Source organism: Primulina huaijiensis, chromosome 11, assembly GCF_012295235.1.
Source record: "Primulina huaijiensis isolate GDHJ02 chromosome 11, ASM1229523v2, whole genome shotgun sequence".
Taxonomy (NCBI): domain Eukaryota; kingdom Viridiplantae; phylum Streptophyta; class Magnoliopsida; order Lamiales; family Gesneriaceae; genus Primulina; species Primulina huaijiensis.
Window position 1 is genome coordinate 21593267 of NC_133316.1, and position 12439 is coordinate 21605705.

Here is a 12439-nt window from a genome sequence, read left to right on the forward strand (position 1 = left end):
AATCCCATATTGGAATATTTTGTTAATTATGAGAAAATTTTTGATTTCAAGTTAAAAATAAATTGTCATAATTGTTTTCCGATTAAAAACTTCCATACTATAATTGTCTTTATTATAATTGGGTTCGAATCTATATCTCGTTCCAAATATTGAACTTTGAAGTCTGATCAATTGCAATTCATCGACAATAAGAGTGGAAATTTCTCATCATTGCATGGTTCATACTACTTCGGTGGACTTAGTTGTCTCCACATATGAGGATACATTATCATTGAATATAAATTAGAACAATCAAACAATGTCGGTCGGATTTTACATGAAATTGGGTCCAAAAAAAACTTTTTTATTTTCTAATTTAGATGGTTTCAATTTCAATAACCACAATAATATATTGGAATCGTGGCATCAATAATATGTACAAATTAAACAAGATGGGCATAGAAAAGGCGAGAGGAAATCGTCATATACGAAATTTAAAAAAATTGAAACTTAATATTTTCAAAAATCAATACGAATTTACATTGATCACCATCTTAATTTCTTTTTATCCCTTTAATAAAATAATTTATAAGTTGGGTCCTCGATACAAATGTGTATATGTTATCCATAAAATCTTTTATCTGTGTGTGTGTCTATATATATGTATATATGGAAATGTGTGTGTGTGTGTGTTGAATTAAGATATATAGAATATTTTTTTAAGACTTGAGAATCTGTAATTGCTATATTTCGTTACGTACCAGGCAAACATGCATGTTAACATAATAGCTTTCATATCATGTTAGTCAGATAAACCACACTAGACAAGTTTATATGACAAGGTCGCTCGAAAAAGTGTCAGTAAGAGAATCAAACTCTTAATAATTAATCAAATACTCAATTATTTCATTAATTCAAATATATATTCGAGACGATATATACAAAATTATATTTTATATATATAAAATCTATACTCTTGTGTATATATCTTAATCAAATTTTGAGTTCCTTTTCACGTGAAGCTCTGCCAAGTTTTTGTAATAAAGTATGGTTAGTTGATCGAGTAATTAATTGACCGCAACGGATTCCCCAAGTTAGTACACTACCATATTATATTATAGCAGATTTTTGTAAGACAGAACATGATGGTAATCATATTTATATTTATAACAACAAATAATATTTTTAGTATAAAAATAATAATTTTTCATGGATAATCTTAATAGATAATTTGTCTCACAAAATTGATTCGTGAGACCATCTTTTTAAAGTTTTTGCGATTATATTATTACACGGAAAATATATCTAATGTTGATTAATTGACATAATTAATAATGATGGTTGTTAGTTGACATAATAATATTGATTGATAGTTGACTAAAAAATATAGTGGATGATAGTTGAAAGATAAAGAAGATTTTGAATCATAAATTTCATATCAAACTTGCCTATAAATAGGTTTCAATCTTGGCAATGAAGAGCATCCCAAAATGAGGAACATAAGAAACAATTGAAAGAGCTTCTTGAGAGAAATTGAGAGCTTCTTTGAATAGAATTATGATAGAAAAATTTTGGATGAGCGAAGAGTTTTTGATAATATTTTTTCCATAGTATAAAGATTGTTTCTCTATTTCTTGTGAACGCTGGCAAATTACCTAACCACGTAAATTTCTTGTGTCTTATTTCTTTCATTATTTCCTCGCATATATAATTTTGTACGAGATGGATAACACAAAATTCAACATTTAATAATGTGACTTACAATCATCTAGATTTAATAATTCATTATCGCTTCGATTAGCTTTTTAAAATTTATTTTTAAGTATCATGTACCATATGATTTATTAAATGTCACGCCTCGAGTTTAAGTCCACGCCTGCGTGACCCAATAACAACTATTTCGTATCCGTCATCAATTTACGAAAATGTTAACTCAAGTTGCTATAGAAGTCCATTGTAAGTCCATCATAAACTCGTTTTAAATATTTAATTTTTAAGATGTAGGACAAGATATATCACAATTACCCCTTCTTCAGAACGCGACGTCCTCGTCGCGGCCCGGGTCTGTGCCTGCGTGACTGCACAATGGACCCCTATAACAATTATTTTGTATTCGTCATCGCTTTACAAAAATGATTAACCAAGTTGCTATAAAAGTCCATTGTAAGCTCATTATAAACTTATTTTAAATTTTTAATTTTTAAGATGTAAGATAGGGGATATTAGATTAAATATATGCTATGTACCATTTTATGTTTTTAATGAATTAATTCGTTTGCAGAATGTTAAATATGTGTGTATATGAAGAAAAAAAAATGGATATAGTCACTGCTTTTCTGGCGAACCATGAGTCCTGTTTCCTACCTCTCTGATTTCATTTTCCAAATTAATGATTATGTTTTCTCTATTTCCCGATTAAATATTTTACAATTACAAGATTTAGGTAAATATATTTTCCATTCTTATTTTATATTATGCTGGACTGTGTGTGAGTTGTAAATACACATACAAATTATTTTTCTTATAATTAGAATGAATAGTAAATAATAAATATATTTTATTTGAAATTAATTACAAAATATATGACTTGGAATCTAATGGTTAGGATCATTCGTTTATTATTAGATCAAAAACTATATCAGTTAGTCAATGCATAACTTTATTTCTTTATACTCGTGATAGTGTAAAATACATCTATTTGAGTGTAAATAGATCGTGTTGTTAGGCCAATGAGTTCGAGGTTGTGCATATTTATCTGCTGACATTGTATCATAAAAATTAGTCATAATTTTTTTTTTATCTTCGAACATGTCTCCGGTAGATACGTTATTATCCGTTAAAATATGTCACTCTTTTACAGCTCACCTAACAAACTAAATAAAGCGTCGTAACATCAACAACTTGACAACCGAGAACATTACAATATGTCACTTACCCTAGTACTAATCTCATCCCATACACGCTCAACCCAACGCCTATATTGAAATTTTAGAAAGAAAATGGGGTTTTCTTCTAAATTTTTGTTTAACTCAATATAAGTTTACCGAGGATTATATATTGAATTAATCTTTTTAATGTAATTATATAATTTGATTATGTAAAAATAATTTTGTAAATAATTTTTTTATGCAATTGAAAAAAAACAATATTAGTTTTATAATTCTAATCTGTCTTTAATTTTAGTATTAAAACCACTTCTCTTTCAAAATAAAATAATTTATTGCATCGGTAATTAATATATAAACATGTTGTTTTGTAAGTAAGAGTAAATAAATGTTGATGTACACTACATTATTATTAATATTATATAAATAAAAAAAGAGAGATGATAAATAAAATAAAATAAAATAGCAACCCTGCCTGCCCTGGCTAATTTATTTAATTAATTAATGAAATAAAAATATCAAAAGCAACTCTGTACAAAGAACTCATCATCCTCCTCCATCCACCTAGAACATACAAGCAGATTTGGACTCAGCCCGCATGGCGGCGGCGGCTGCTTTCACTACGACAATTAACGACCTCCCTGACGTCATCCTGTCTAATATAATCGCCGCCGTGTCTGATGTTCGCTGCCGAAATTCGGCCTCAATCGTCTGCCGCAAGTGGTACCATTTGGAGCGCGCCACACGTGCTTCCCTCACCCTCCGTGGCAACCTCCGCGACCTCTTCATGGTCCCCAACTGCTTCACACATGTCTCCCACCTCGACATCTCTCTTCTCTCCCCATGGGGTCACTCCCTCGCCGCCGCCTCTGACCCTAAGCTCATCGCCCGCCTTCTCCACCGGGCATTTCCTTCTCTGTCTTCCATCAAGCTCTACGTTCGAAACCCCTCAACTATCCAGCTCATCGCTCATCAGTGGCCCAATCTCAAACACGCGAAGCTGGTCAGATGGCACCAGAGACCTCAAATATCAGCCGCCGGTGATGAGCTCAAGATCTTGTTTCATGAATGTGGACAATTAAATTCTCTCGATCTTTCGGCCTTTTATTGCTGGACGGATGATGTGCCTCCAGCTCTTGAATCATATCCGTTACTTGCCTCGAATCTCACCTGCCTCAATCTTCTGAACCCATCGTTTTCTGAAGGTTTTAAAACCGATGAGATTAAGATTATCACCAAATCTTGTCCAAATTTAAGGGAATTTCGCGCTGCGTGTACGTTCGATCCAAGGTATATCGGATTTGTTGGCGACGAGGGTTTGGTTTCTGTGTCAGTGAACTGCCCAAAGTTGTCACTTCTTCACTTGGCTGATACTACAGCTTTATCGACTGCGAGAGGTGATCCGGAGCACGATGGATTCACTCAAGACGACGCGAAGATTAATGCTGCCACTTTGATTGAGGTATTTTCAGGGCTTCCATTGTTGGTAGAACTAGCTTTAGATGTTTGTAATAATGTACGAGACAGTGGTCCAGCCATGGAGGTTCTCGACTCGAAATGCCCCAACTTGAGGTCCCTTAAATTGGGGCAATTTCATGGGATTTCGATGCCAATTGAGTCCAAGCTCGATGGCGTAGCTCTCTGCCAAAAGCTTGAGTCACTGTCGATTAGAAATGCGGGTGATTTGACTGACATGGGATTGATTGCAATTGCCAGAGGGTGTTGTAGGTTGGCAAAGTTTGAGATTCAAGGTTGCAAGAAAATAACCACGCGGGGGATGAGGACTTTTGTTTCTTTGCTTCGTCAAACTTTAGTCGACGTCAGAATCTCCTGTTGCAAGAATCTTGATGCAGCATCGTCTTTGAAGGCATTGGAGCCAATTCAGGATCGAATCGTGAAGCTTCACATTGACTGCATATGGGATTGTGCTGAAGAGCTCGAGGACCTTGATGGGATCAATGGCGGTTTCGACCTCAATGTTTTGGAGCAAGTGGAAGCATCAAATCCCCCTGGTGGACAATCAAGCAGTTACTTTATGAGTTCCAGTTGTGGCTACTCGGGCACGGGCAGTGCCCCCAAGAAATGCAAATACTCAAACAATCTTGACTCTGGTTATGTTGGCTTCGATCTTAACGATAATGGCTTCACATATGAGAATGGATTCGTGGAGAAAACATGGGACATGCTTCAATATCTTTCTCTGTGGATCAAAGTTGGCCAGCTTTTGACTCCTCTATCATCTGCAGGACTTGAAAATTGTCCAAAGCTGGAGGAGATTCGAATCAAGGTCGAAGGAGATTGTAGGGAGTTATCAAGGCCCTCTGAACGTGAATTTGGGTTGAGCATTCTAATGAACTATCCTAGCCTAAAAAGGATGCATTTAGACTGCAGCGACACCATTGGTTATGCCCACACTGCACCTTCCGGGCAGATGGATTTGAGCCTTTGGGAACGGTTTTATCTGTACTGTATAGGCGATTTGGGTCTAACTGAGCTGGATTACTGGCCTCCACAGGACAGGGATGTTAACCAAAGGAGCTTATCTCTTCCGGCAGCCGGATTACTGCAAGAATGTGTCGGGCTCAGGAAACTTTTCATACATGGGACGGCTCACGAGCATTTCATGATGTTTTTGCTGCGGATACCAGATCTAAGAGACGTGCAGTTGAGAGAGGACTACTATCCTGCACCAGAGAATGATATGAGCACGGAGATGAGGCCAGACTCGTGCTGCCGTTTCGAGGCTGCGGTTAATAGGCGCCGGATTTCTGATTGATGCAAACTGACTGTGATTACAGAGGATCAAGGAGTTTCTTGAATCAGGATAGTTTGTTGATGTTTTGGTGGTCTGTTTTGTACCCGTTTACAGTTTTGGCAATAAAGTCTCCGAGCGTTCTGTGTTTGAGTTTGGGGGCAACACGTACAAGTGCCGTGGTTTTAGACATGAATAAGCTCGACTTTCCGATTGTGTTTCAGTTTTACCTTTGGATTATAAAATATAATCGAAATCCTTGAAAAAAAAATTATTTAGATTACCCGTTTTTAGTTTGGAAATTAACATCAGTCTGAAAATATAAATTAAAGAGAACAGGAGCTGTTTGATTTGAGACCCAAATACATTAGCATTGGCATTAGAGTCCAGTTTGATAATTGTCTCGAGATACTTTTCTACGATTGCTTAACAGATGACCCAAACAAATCCTAATGTTTATTTCTACACTAGGTTCATAAAGACTAAAGATTGTCCCACAAATTTTTATACAACACAGCCTTTAAGATAGAGAGCATAAAGTTGAAAATTTAAGTGGGTTGTTTGAGGTTTGGTGTGTTAGTGGTCCTCTAAACCAAAGTCGTGAGATTTAATTTTCTTTTCCCTTTTTTCCCCATCCTTGATTGAGATAAGAATTTGCTTAGTGTGATGCCAACTTGTATAGAACGAGTAATAATTTGCTCCTAATTGAGTTGATCGAAGATGTGAAGTTTGAGTCCAAAGTCTCATACTCCAATCTTATAAAAGTAGTTAAAGAGTCTTCTACAAGTTTACCTAGTGTATGTTTTGTAGGCTAAATGATTGGAAATCGTTACAAAGCAGCGATTTCATTCGTTTTGAAGAAATGAATATATTTCTAAAATATCATTTTAAAAAATTTAATAAGTTGGTGTCTCTAATGATCTTATTGAGTACTCAATTGCACAATTACCAAAATAGTAAAACCCAAAATCCCCAAGTGATGAATTCACAGTTAGATATCATAGCCCATAAATTAATTTTCAATTTCCAAGAATTCATAAAGTTTCATGAACGTTCAATGATGCATGTGTAAAGCTGACTTTTGGAGCCATCCCCTTAAAAAATAAGATTATATATTGATTAATTAAAATTAGATCACATGATCCAAAAATGGGTGACCAGATATTACTAAACTAAGTAATGTAATAAATTTCAAAACTTTAAATTTCGTACGCTAATATATATGTATAATATAACCCACTGCTATTTGTTCTTGCTTTGTACATGGTGAGCATCTCTGTCCAGTTTAATAATCAATTCCACTACAAATCATATTCATATTATAAGGATGCTAATCTGATCTTTCCTTTTGTTGCTGTTTTACAGCTTTCATCAGCAACAAATGAGAGCCCATCAGCATCTGTTATATGATGTTCGCTCGATAATTTTTTGGACCGAGTAAACCAAACAAGGCATTTCAAAATTGTCACTTTTCCGAAGGTATTATCTTCCTGCCTAGATTTTCTGGAGAAACCATAGTGGGTTTATTTTTGTTGATAATTTGTGATCAATAGTTGTTGATATATGTCGGGTTATTGGTTTTTTGCCCGTCGAATTGATTTTTGGGGTGTTGGTTGTTACCGCAAGAAATCTGAACCCAGAAATGTTATTTATCAGCCTTGAAGTTGGAAAAATGGGGAGGAGTTGCAAGTGCTAAAATGTATTAGCTTAACTTTATTTTATATGAAGATTTTCTTTAAATTATGATCAATGTGTTCTTGGAGTGCCCCTGATGCTCATTGTGAATTTTTATCTCTGTTTTCAAGTGAGCTTAACTTTCAGCTTTTATTAGCTTGTATGCTTCAAATTCTTGTAGCGTTAATCAGATACGTATAAAAATCATCGCATACGAATTTTTCTTGTTTTCGGTTATATCAAGTCCATTTTCATCTGTCTATTAGAACCTTAGTCAAATAAAGAGTAATCAGTCAATATCTATGATTCGTTTGTAGATTTATGTCCCCATCTTGAGGTTGAAATGTGGATTTTTTCTCCATGCTCAATTATCATGCTTTTTTTTAGGTAAGCAATAGGGGGATTATAAGTTCTAACCATGTGTGTTGAATTCTGTAAATGAGTTTGGGGATGCATATAAATAAGCACATGTATAAAAACTTTACAGAGGAAGTTATATAGTCATATGCTGCAATAGTCGAAGATTGAGCAGGCTAGAGATGGAGGAACTTCTATAAGGAGGTGTTTTTCGAACCAATCAATTGCTCCCTGGTCGTGAATAGAGGAGCCAATCCAAATTGGCAGTGATTTTGACACAAATATCGCAAGTTGGTGTTACTGGAGTATCGGATGAAGGACAAAAAACTGAACTTCAATCGACCATTTCTATCAGTGAGACGAAATTCGCCAGCCGTGACCTCTCAAAAGGATGACAAAGGTAAAACAGGCAATTCCCTGCCTGCCGCACCTCAGCTTCCATCTTAGCGATCTGAACTGAAATCTGGCCCAATTGGAAATCCTGGAGCCGTGCCTTTTCAATGGGAACAGACTCCTGGAAAACCAAAGGAAGTGTCGAAGCAAGAAACTCGAAACCACGGCAGACCTCCAATTGCCCCTAAGCTTTCTCCGGTAAGATGTCCACAAGCTAGCCAGCAGCATTCACATCAAGTTATTCCAAATGAAAATTCAATTCAAATAGTAACAGTTGCTTGTGACTCCCAGAGTGGGCTGCATCATGATGAAAATTTCAAGAATTTTGAGAGATATGACGAGATTACAGAGAAGGGGATGCATTCTGAGTCAGGGGATAGTGATGAAAGCTTTGTTGATGCACCTGATACACTTTCGAGAACCGAATCTTTTTTCATCAATTGTAGTGTGAGTGGTTTAAGTGGATCTGATGATTCAAATACTGAACCATCCGAAAGTTTTTTGACTGACCCAAAAACTCGGGAGTTCATGATGGATAGGTTTCTCCCCGTTGCAATAGCAATGGCTTCTGAGACACCACAGTGTGCATTCAAAAAGGAATCTATCACCAGATAACAACCCCAACAATCTAAGAAAATAGTCACCAATGGTAAGCCATTGCTTCGCTATGGACCTAGTTTTGCAAAGCGTTTTTCTTATTGCCATTGATGTTGCTGAGAACTGCGATGGTAGCTGGGAGGTCGGATCTTCACTCGGGAGGCTCGGATCGGACCTTCGAGATCTGGAAGCACAAACAAGAATGTTAGAAGGGAGCCGGAAAGTTGTTCCGGCGTAGCCTCTCAAACACTCAAGTCAGAGAACAGAAAACTGAGAGAACAACGTGTGTGCTAAGAGAGAGTGAATATATGAATGAATGAAACCTGGTATTTATAGGAGAATGATAAGGTCCCGATTTGGTAGGTCCAAAATTTAAGAATCTCGGACGAAATTAGATTAAACCTTTGCGGGATTTACTTTTTTTGGGCTTGATTTTTGTGGGCTACCCGTTAGTGTCTGAGTAAGAGCTCTCATAAGCTGGAGCTCGTCTATAATCTGGATCCTGTGGGTGGTCGGCTCGGGAGGTCAGCCTAAACCTTTCCAATCGGCGCGATACCATCATCATGGGAGGTCGGCTTCCTTTTTCTGATTGGCATGATTATGGGCGTTTGGGAGGTCGGCCAAGATGACCTCTCGAATGACCTCAAACCAACTTCGTGTGAATGAGATGACCTCCTGATGAGGCTCTATCATGAAAATGACCTCCTAGAACTTTTTGAATACTGGGCTCCTACCTATCTGGGTTATCGAGAGTGGACCAGACCCATCTACGGTCCGAGGGCATCAGCCATGAATCAGAGGAAGAACAAGAAGAAGAGGATAGCGACGATGACTATTATCGACATAAAAAACTTCCAGGAGTTTGTGGTCTGCTACCCCGGTTTTGCTCAAGAAGGGCATTTTAAATGCAGTACCTCCAATGAGTACGAGGACCCGAGTTCCAATTTATGCTGCTAACACAACTCAAAATCGAGCTTCTTCAGTCAGATCTTATAGAGAGGCGGGGAATGAGGTATTAACCTTAGTTTCATATCTTTGACCTTCATGCGTGCTTAGACTTATGCCAACATTTTGATGCAGAGTTGACCCACCTTATTGTTATTTTATTGAGCGGTCTAAGCCTGATAATTCTGAGCTTAAATCAATGGACACAATCCAAACATCTGAACTTGAGGTGAATAGGACTAATTCGGGTAATGAACATGTTCAACTAGAGAACCGCGATGCATCATCAAGTTGTAGTGTACCTTTTTCGTTTATTGAAGAACAAGAAGTTATTGGGGTTCCTGACGAAACAAAGCACACAAGGATTAATGCCAAAACCTTTCAGGAACTATCGGCCGATCAAGGCAGTCCAGAGGAATCAGATGCATGGGTATCTGCTCTGGAAAAAACTCTCTATGTAGATACCATGAAGAAAGTTGAAACTGATAGTACGGCTTCCTGTTCTCCACTGACTGAAGAAGATGCTAATGGAGTTCCTGTTTCAGGAGAAGTCCTAAAACTTAGTGCCAATAAAGTAGATCAAATGCAGTTAATAGATATATATTACCTGAAGCAATCAAGAAACTGGATTTTGGTATGAAAAAGGGGAGTTACCTCCGGATGGTCACACATTTGATGGAGTCAGTACTATTGTAACTGCAATTGGAAATTGAACCCCAAAGGTGTGATGGATGTACCAGAGGCATACGGAGAAAATGAAGACATTAACATCAGTTCAACTGTGACAAAAAATGTAAAAGTTATGGACAAAGATTCTTCTGAAAGTTTAGATGATCAACAACCAAAAGAAGTAGCTCTAGAAAAAGGAACTCATCCAAATGACTCTCAATTTCTGGTTCCCCCATCTTTGCCAAAATCTCCATCAGATTCTTGGCTTGGGCGTACTTTGCCTTCCATTTCCATGAAGAAGTCATACCTCCGTTCATCTTTTGGTGTGGCAAGTGGCAACCAATCCGCAAAATCATGGTCATGGTCTTAAGGCACCTAGAAGTGATTGTGTTATCACCTGGGAAACTTTTGTTAAATCGACAAAGGTGCGACGACACCATTCATGTCTTTCTAAAGCAAGTTGTTTTGTTGCTCATTTAATTATCAAATGTTTCTAGTAGTAGATTTCATGTGTAGGGAACTAGTAGTTGGCTCACATTGTTGCTTGCTTTATCAGGAACTCTTGACCCCCATACCAGAAGGTAAATGATGAGCCGTTCTTTTGAAGCTACGGCTCTTGTACAGCCGTTTTTCCAGCAAGTTTGACGATTCAATGTCGATACATATACGATGTAAATTGAATAGTTCTTCTCTCCACAACTGTAGAGGTACTTGCTTTGGCTTTCAAGAAGGCTAGTGCCTCCCTTTTGGTCCCGCTTGTAATAATAATCCTGTATAGAAATATCGTTCGGTTCAATGGTTGCTATTTTAGTCCATTCATACTGTAATAAACCTCTGCGGTGCCTGCAACCGACACTTGTGGAATCTGGTCTCTTTATTGATCAAATAGTTGCTGGAATATTATGAATTCTTCTTTCATATCATTTGGTAGACTCAGTTGGATCTCTCACGCACAGTTTCATTTTCAATTTCATATTTTAACATATTTAAATAACTAGGAATGATCACGTGCGATGCACGTGGGTGACTAATAATGAAATATATACTAACAAGATTTAAATAATTTTTAAAATCGTTTAAATAACATCTTGTTTATGAGTATTTATTGATCTAAATATATCAAAACACAATAAATAAAAATACATCATAATGATAAATCAAATATATTCACTTATTTATATAACATTTTTCAATTTGCATGATTATAACATAATGACAGCTCTCTCAAATTAACAAAGATAATTTTCATCCAAATATCATTCACAATGGAAAACAATAAAAATAAAATTAAGAGAATAGTAAATTTTTCTAAAATCAAAATCACAATGTATTTAAATGGAGTGCATATAGTGACTGTCAAATAAAATTCTCTTAATTAACTAAATTATCATAATGATGTTAAAATAAAACCCCTAAACTTGTTATTAAGTTAAATATCAATTGTGTTTTTGCTAACTTTTAACTCCTTGCGAATTTTGTTTAACTTTTTCCTTTTTTAGAATAGATATTACACATCAACTCAAATATTTTAAACTGTATAGTAGCTCAATCATCATGATTCGATCGATGCATTCAACAAGGACAATTATTGCACTCAAACAATATCAATAATTACACTAATTGCAATATATGAGAATTGATCTCATGACTTTGACTCTTATATATACCAATTGTAGGATCATTCATTTGTCGCTTTACCAAAGGTTATAACCAGGGTAACGATGCAACATTAACTAAAATATTTTAAAATCGTAAAACAATTCAAACGTCACATTTCGATTGTTATTCCTTACATAAACAATTATTGTNCACATTGCACGCTGCGAAATTGCAAGCTGTTGAAAGTTCAAGTTTATCCGCAGCGTGCATGCGCACGCTGTTAGTACTACTATCAACGACATGCATATGTACGCTGTTAATACAACTATCCGCAGCGTGCAATGCACGCCGTTAATATTAAAAAAAAATCTAAATATTATCGACGATTTTAAAAATACCCGTCGTTAATTTGCGACGGTTCAATACCAAAAACACCGTCGCTAAATTAGCAACGGTTACTACTCCGTCGCTACTGGAACGACGGTGTTTAAATTTAGCGACGGTTATAAAACTGTCGCTACATTTAGCGACAGTTCATAAAACCGTCGCTAAATTTAGCTTAAAAATTAAAAAAAATNTTAATATCCAA

At 36.3% G+C, this 12439-nt stretch overlaps 1 protein-coding gene and 1 long non-coding RNA gene across 2 annotated transcripts; both read left to right on the forward strand.

Moving 5' to 3' along the window:
- Positions 1-3371: 3371 nt before the first annotated feature.
- On the forward strand, positions 3372-5769 carry LOC140987796 (F-box protein MAX2 homolog A). The gene has a single exon (XM_073456456.1). It carries the CDS (start codon positions 3463-3465, stop codon positions 5638-5640), a length of 2178 nt encoding a protein of 725 aa, XP_073312557.1. The 5' UTR covers positions 3372-3462; the 3' UTR covers positions 5641-5769.
- A 3640-nt stretch (positions 5770-9409) lies between these two features.
- LOC140987499 (uncharacterized) lies at positions 9410-11047 on the forward strand. The gene is made up of 2 exons (XR_012177142.1): positions 9410-10676; positions 10808-11047. It is a non-coding gene; the product is annotated as an uncharacterized lncRNA (long non-coding RNA).
- Positions 11048-12439: the final 1392 nt, after the last annotated feature.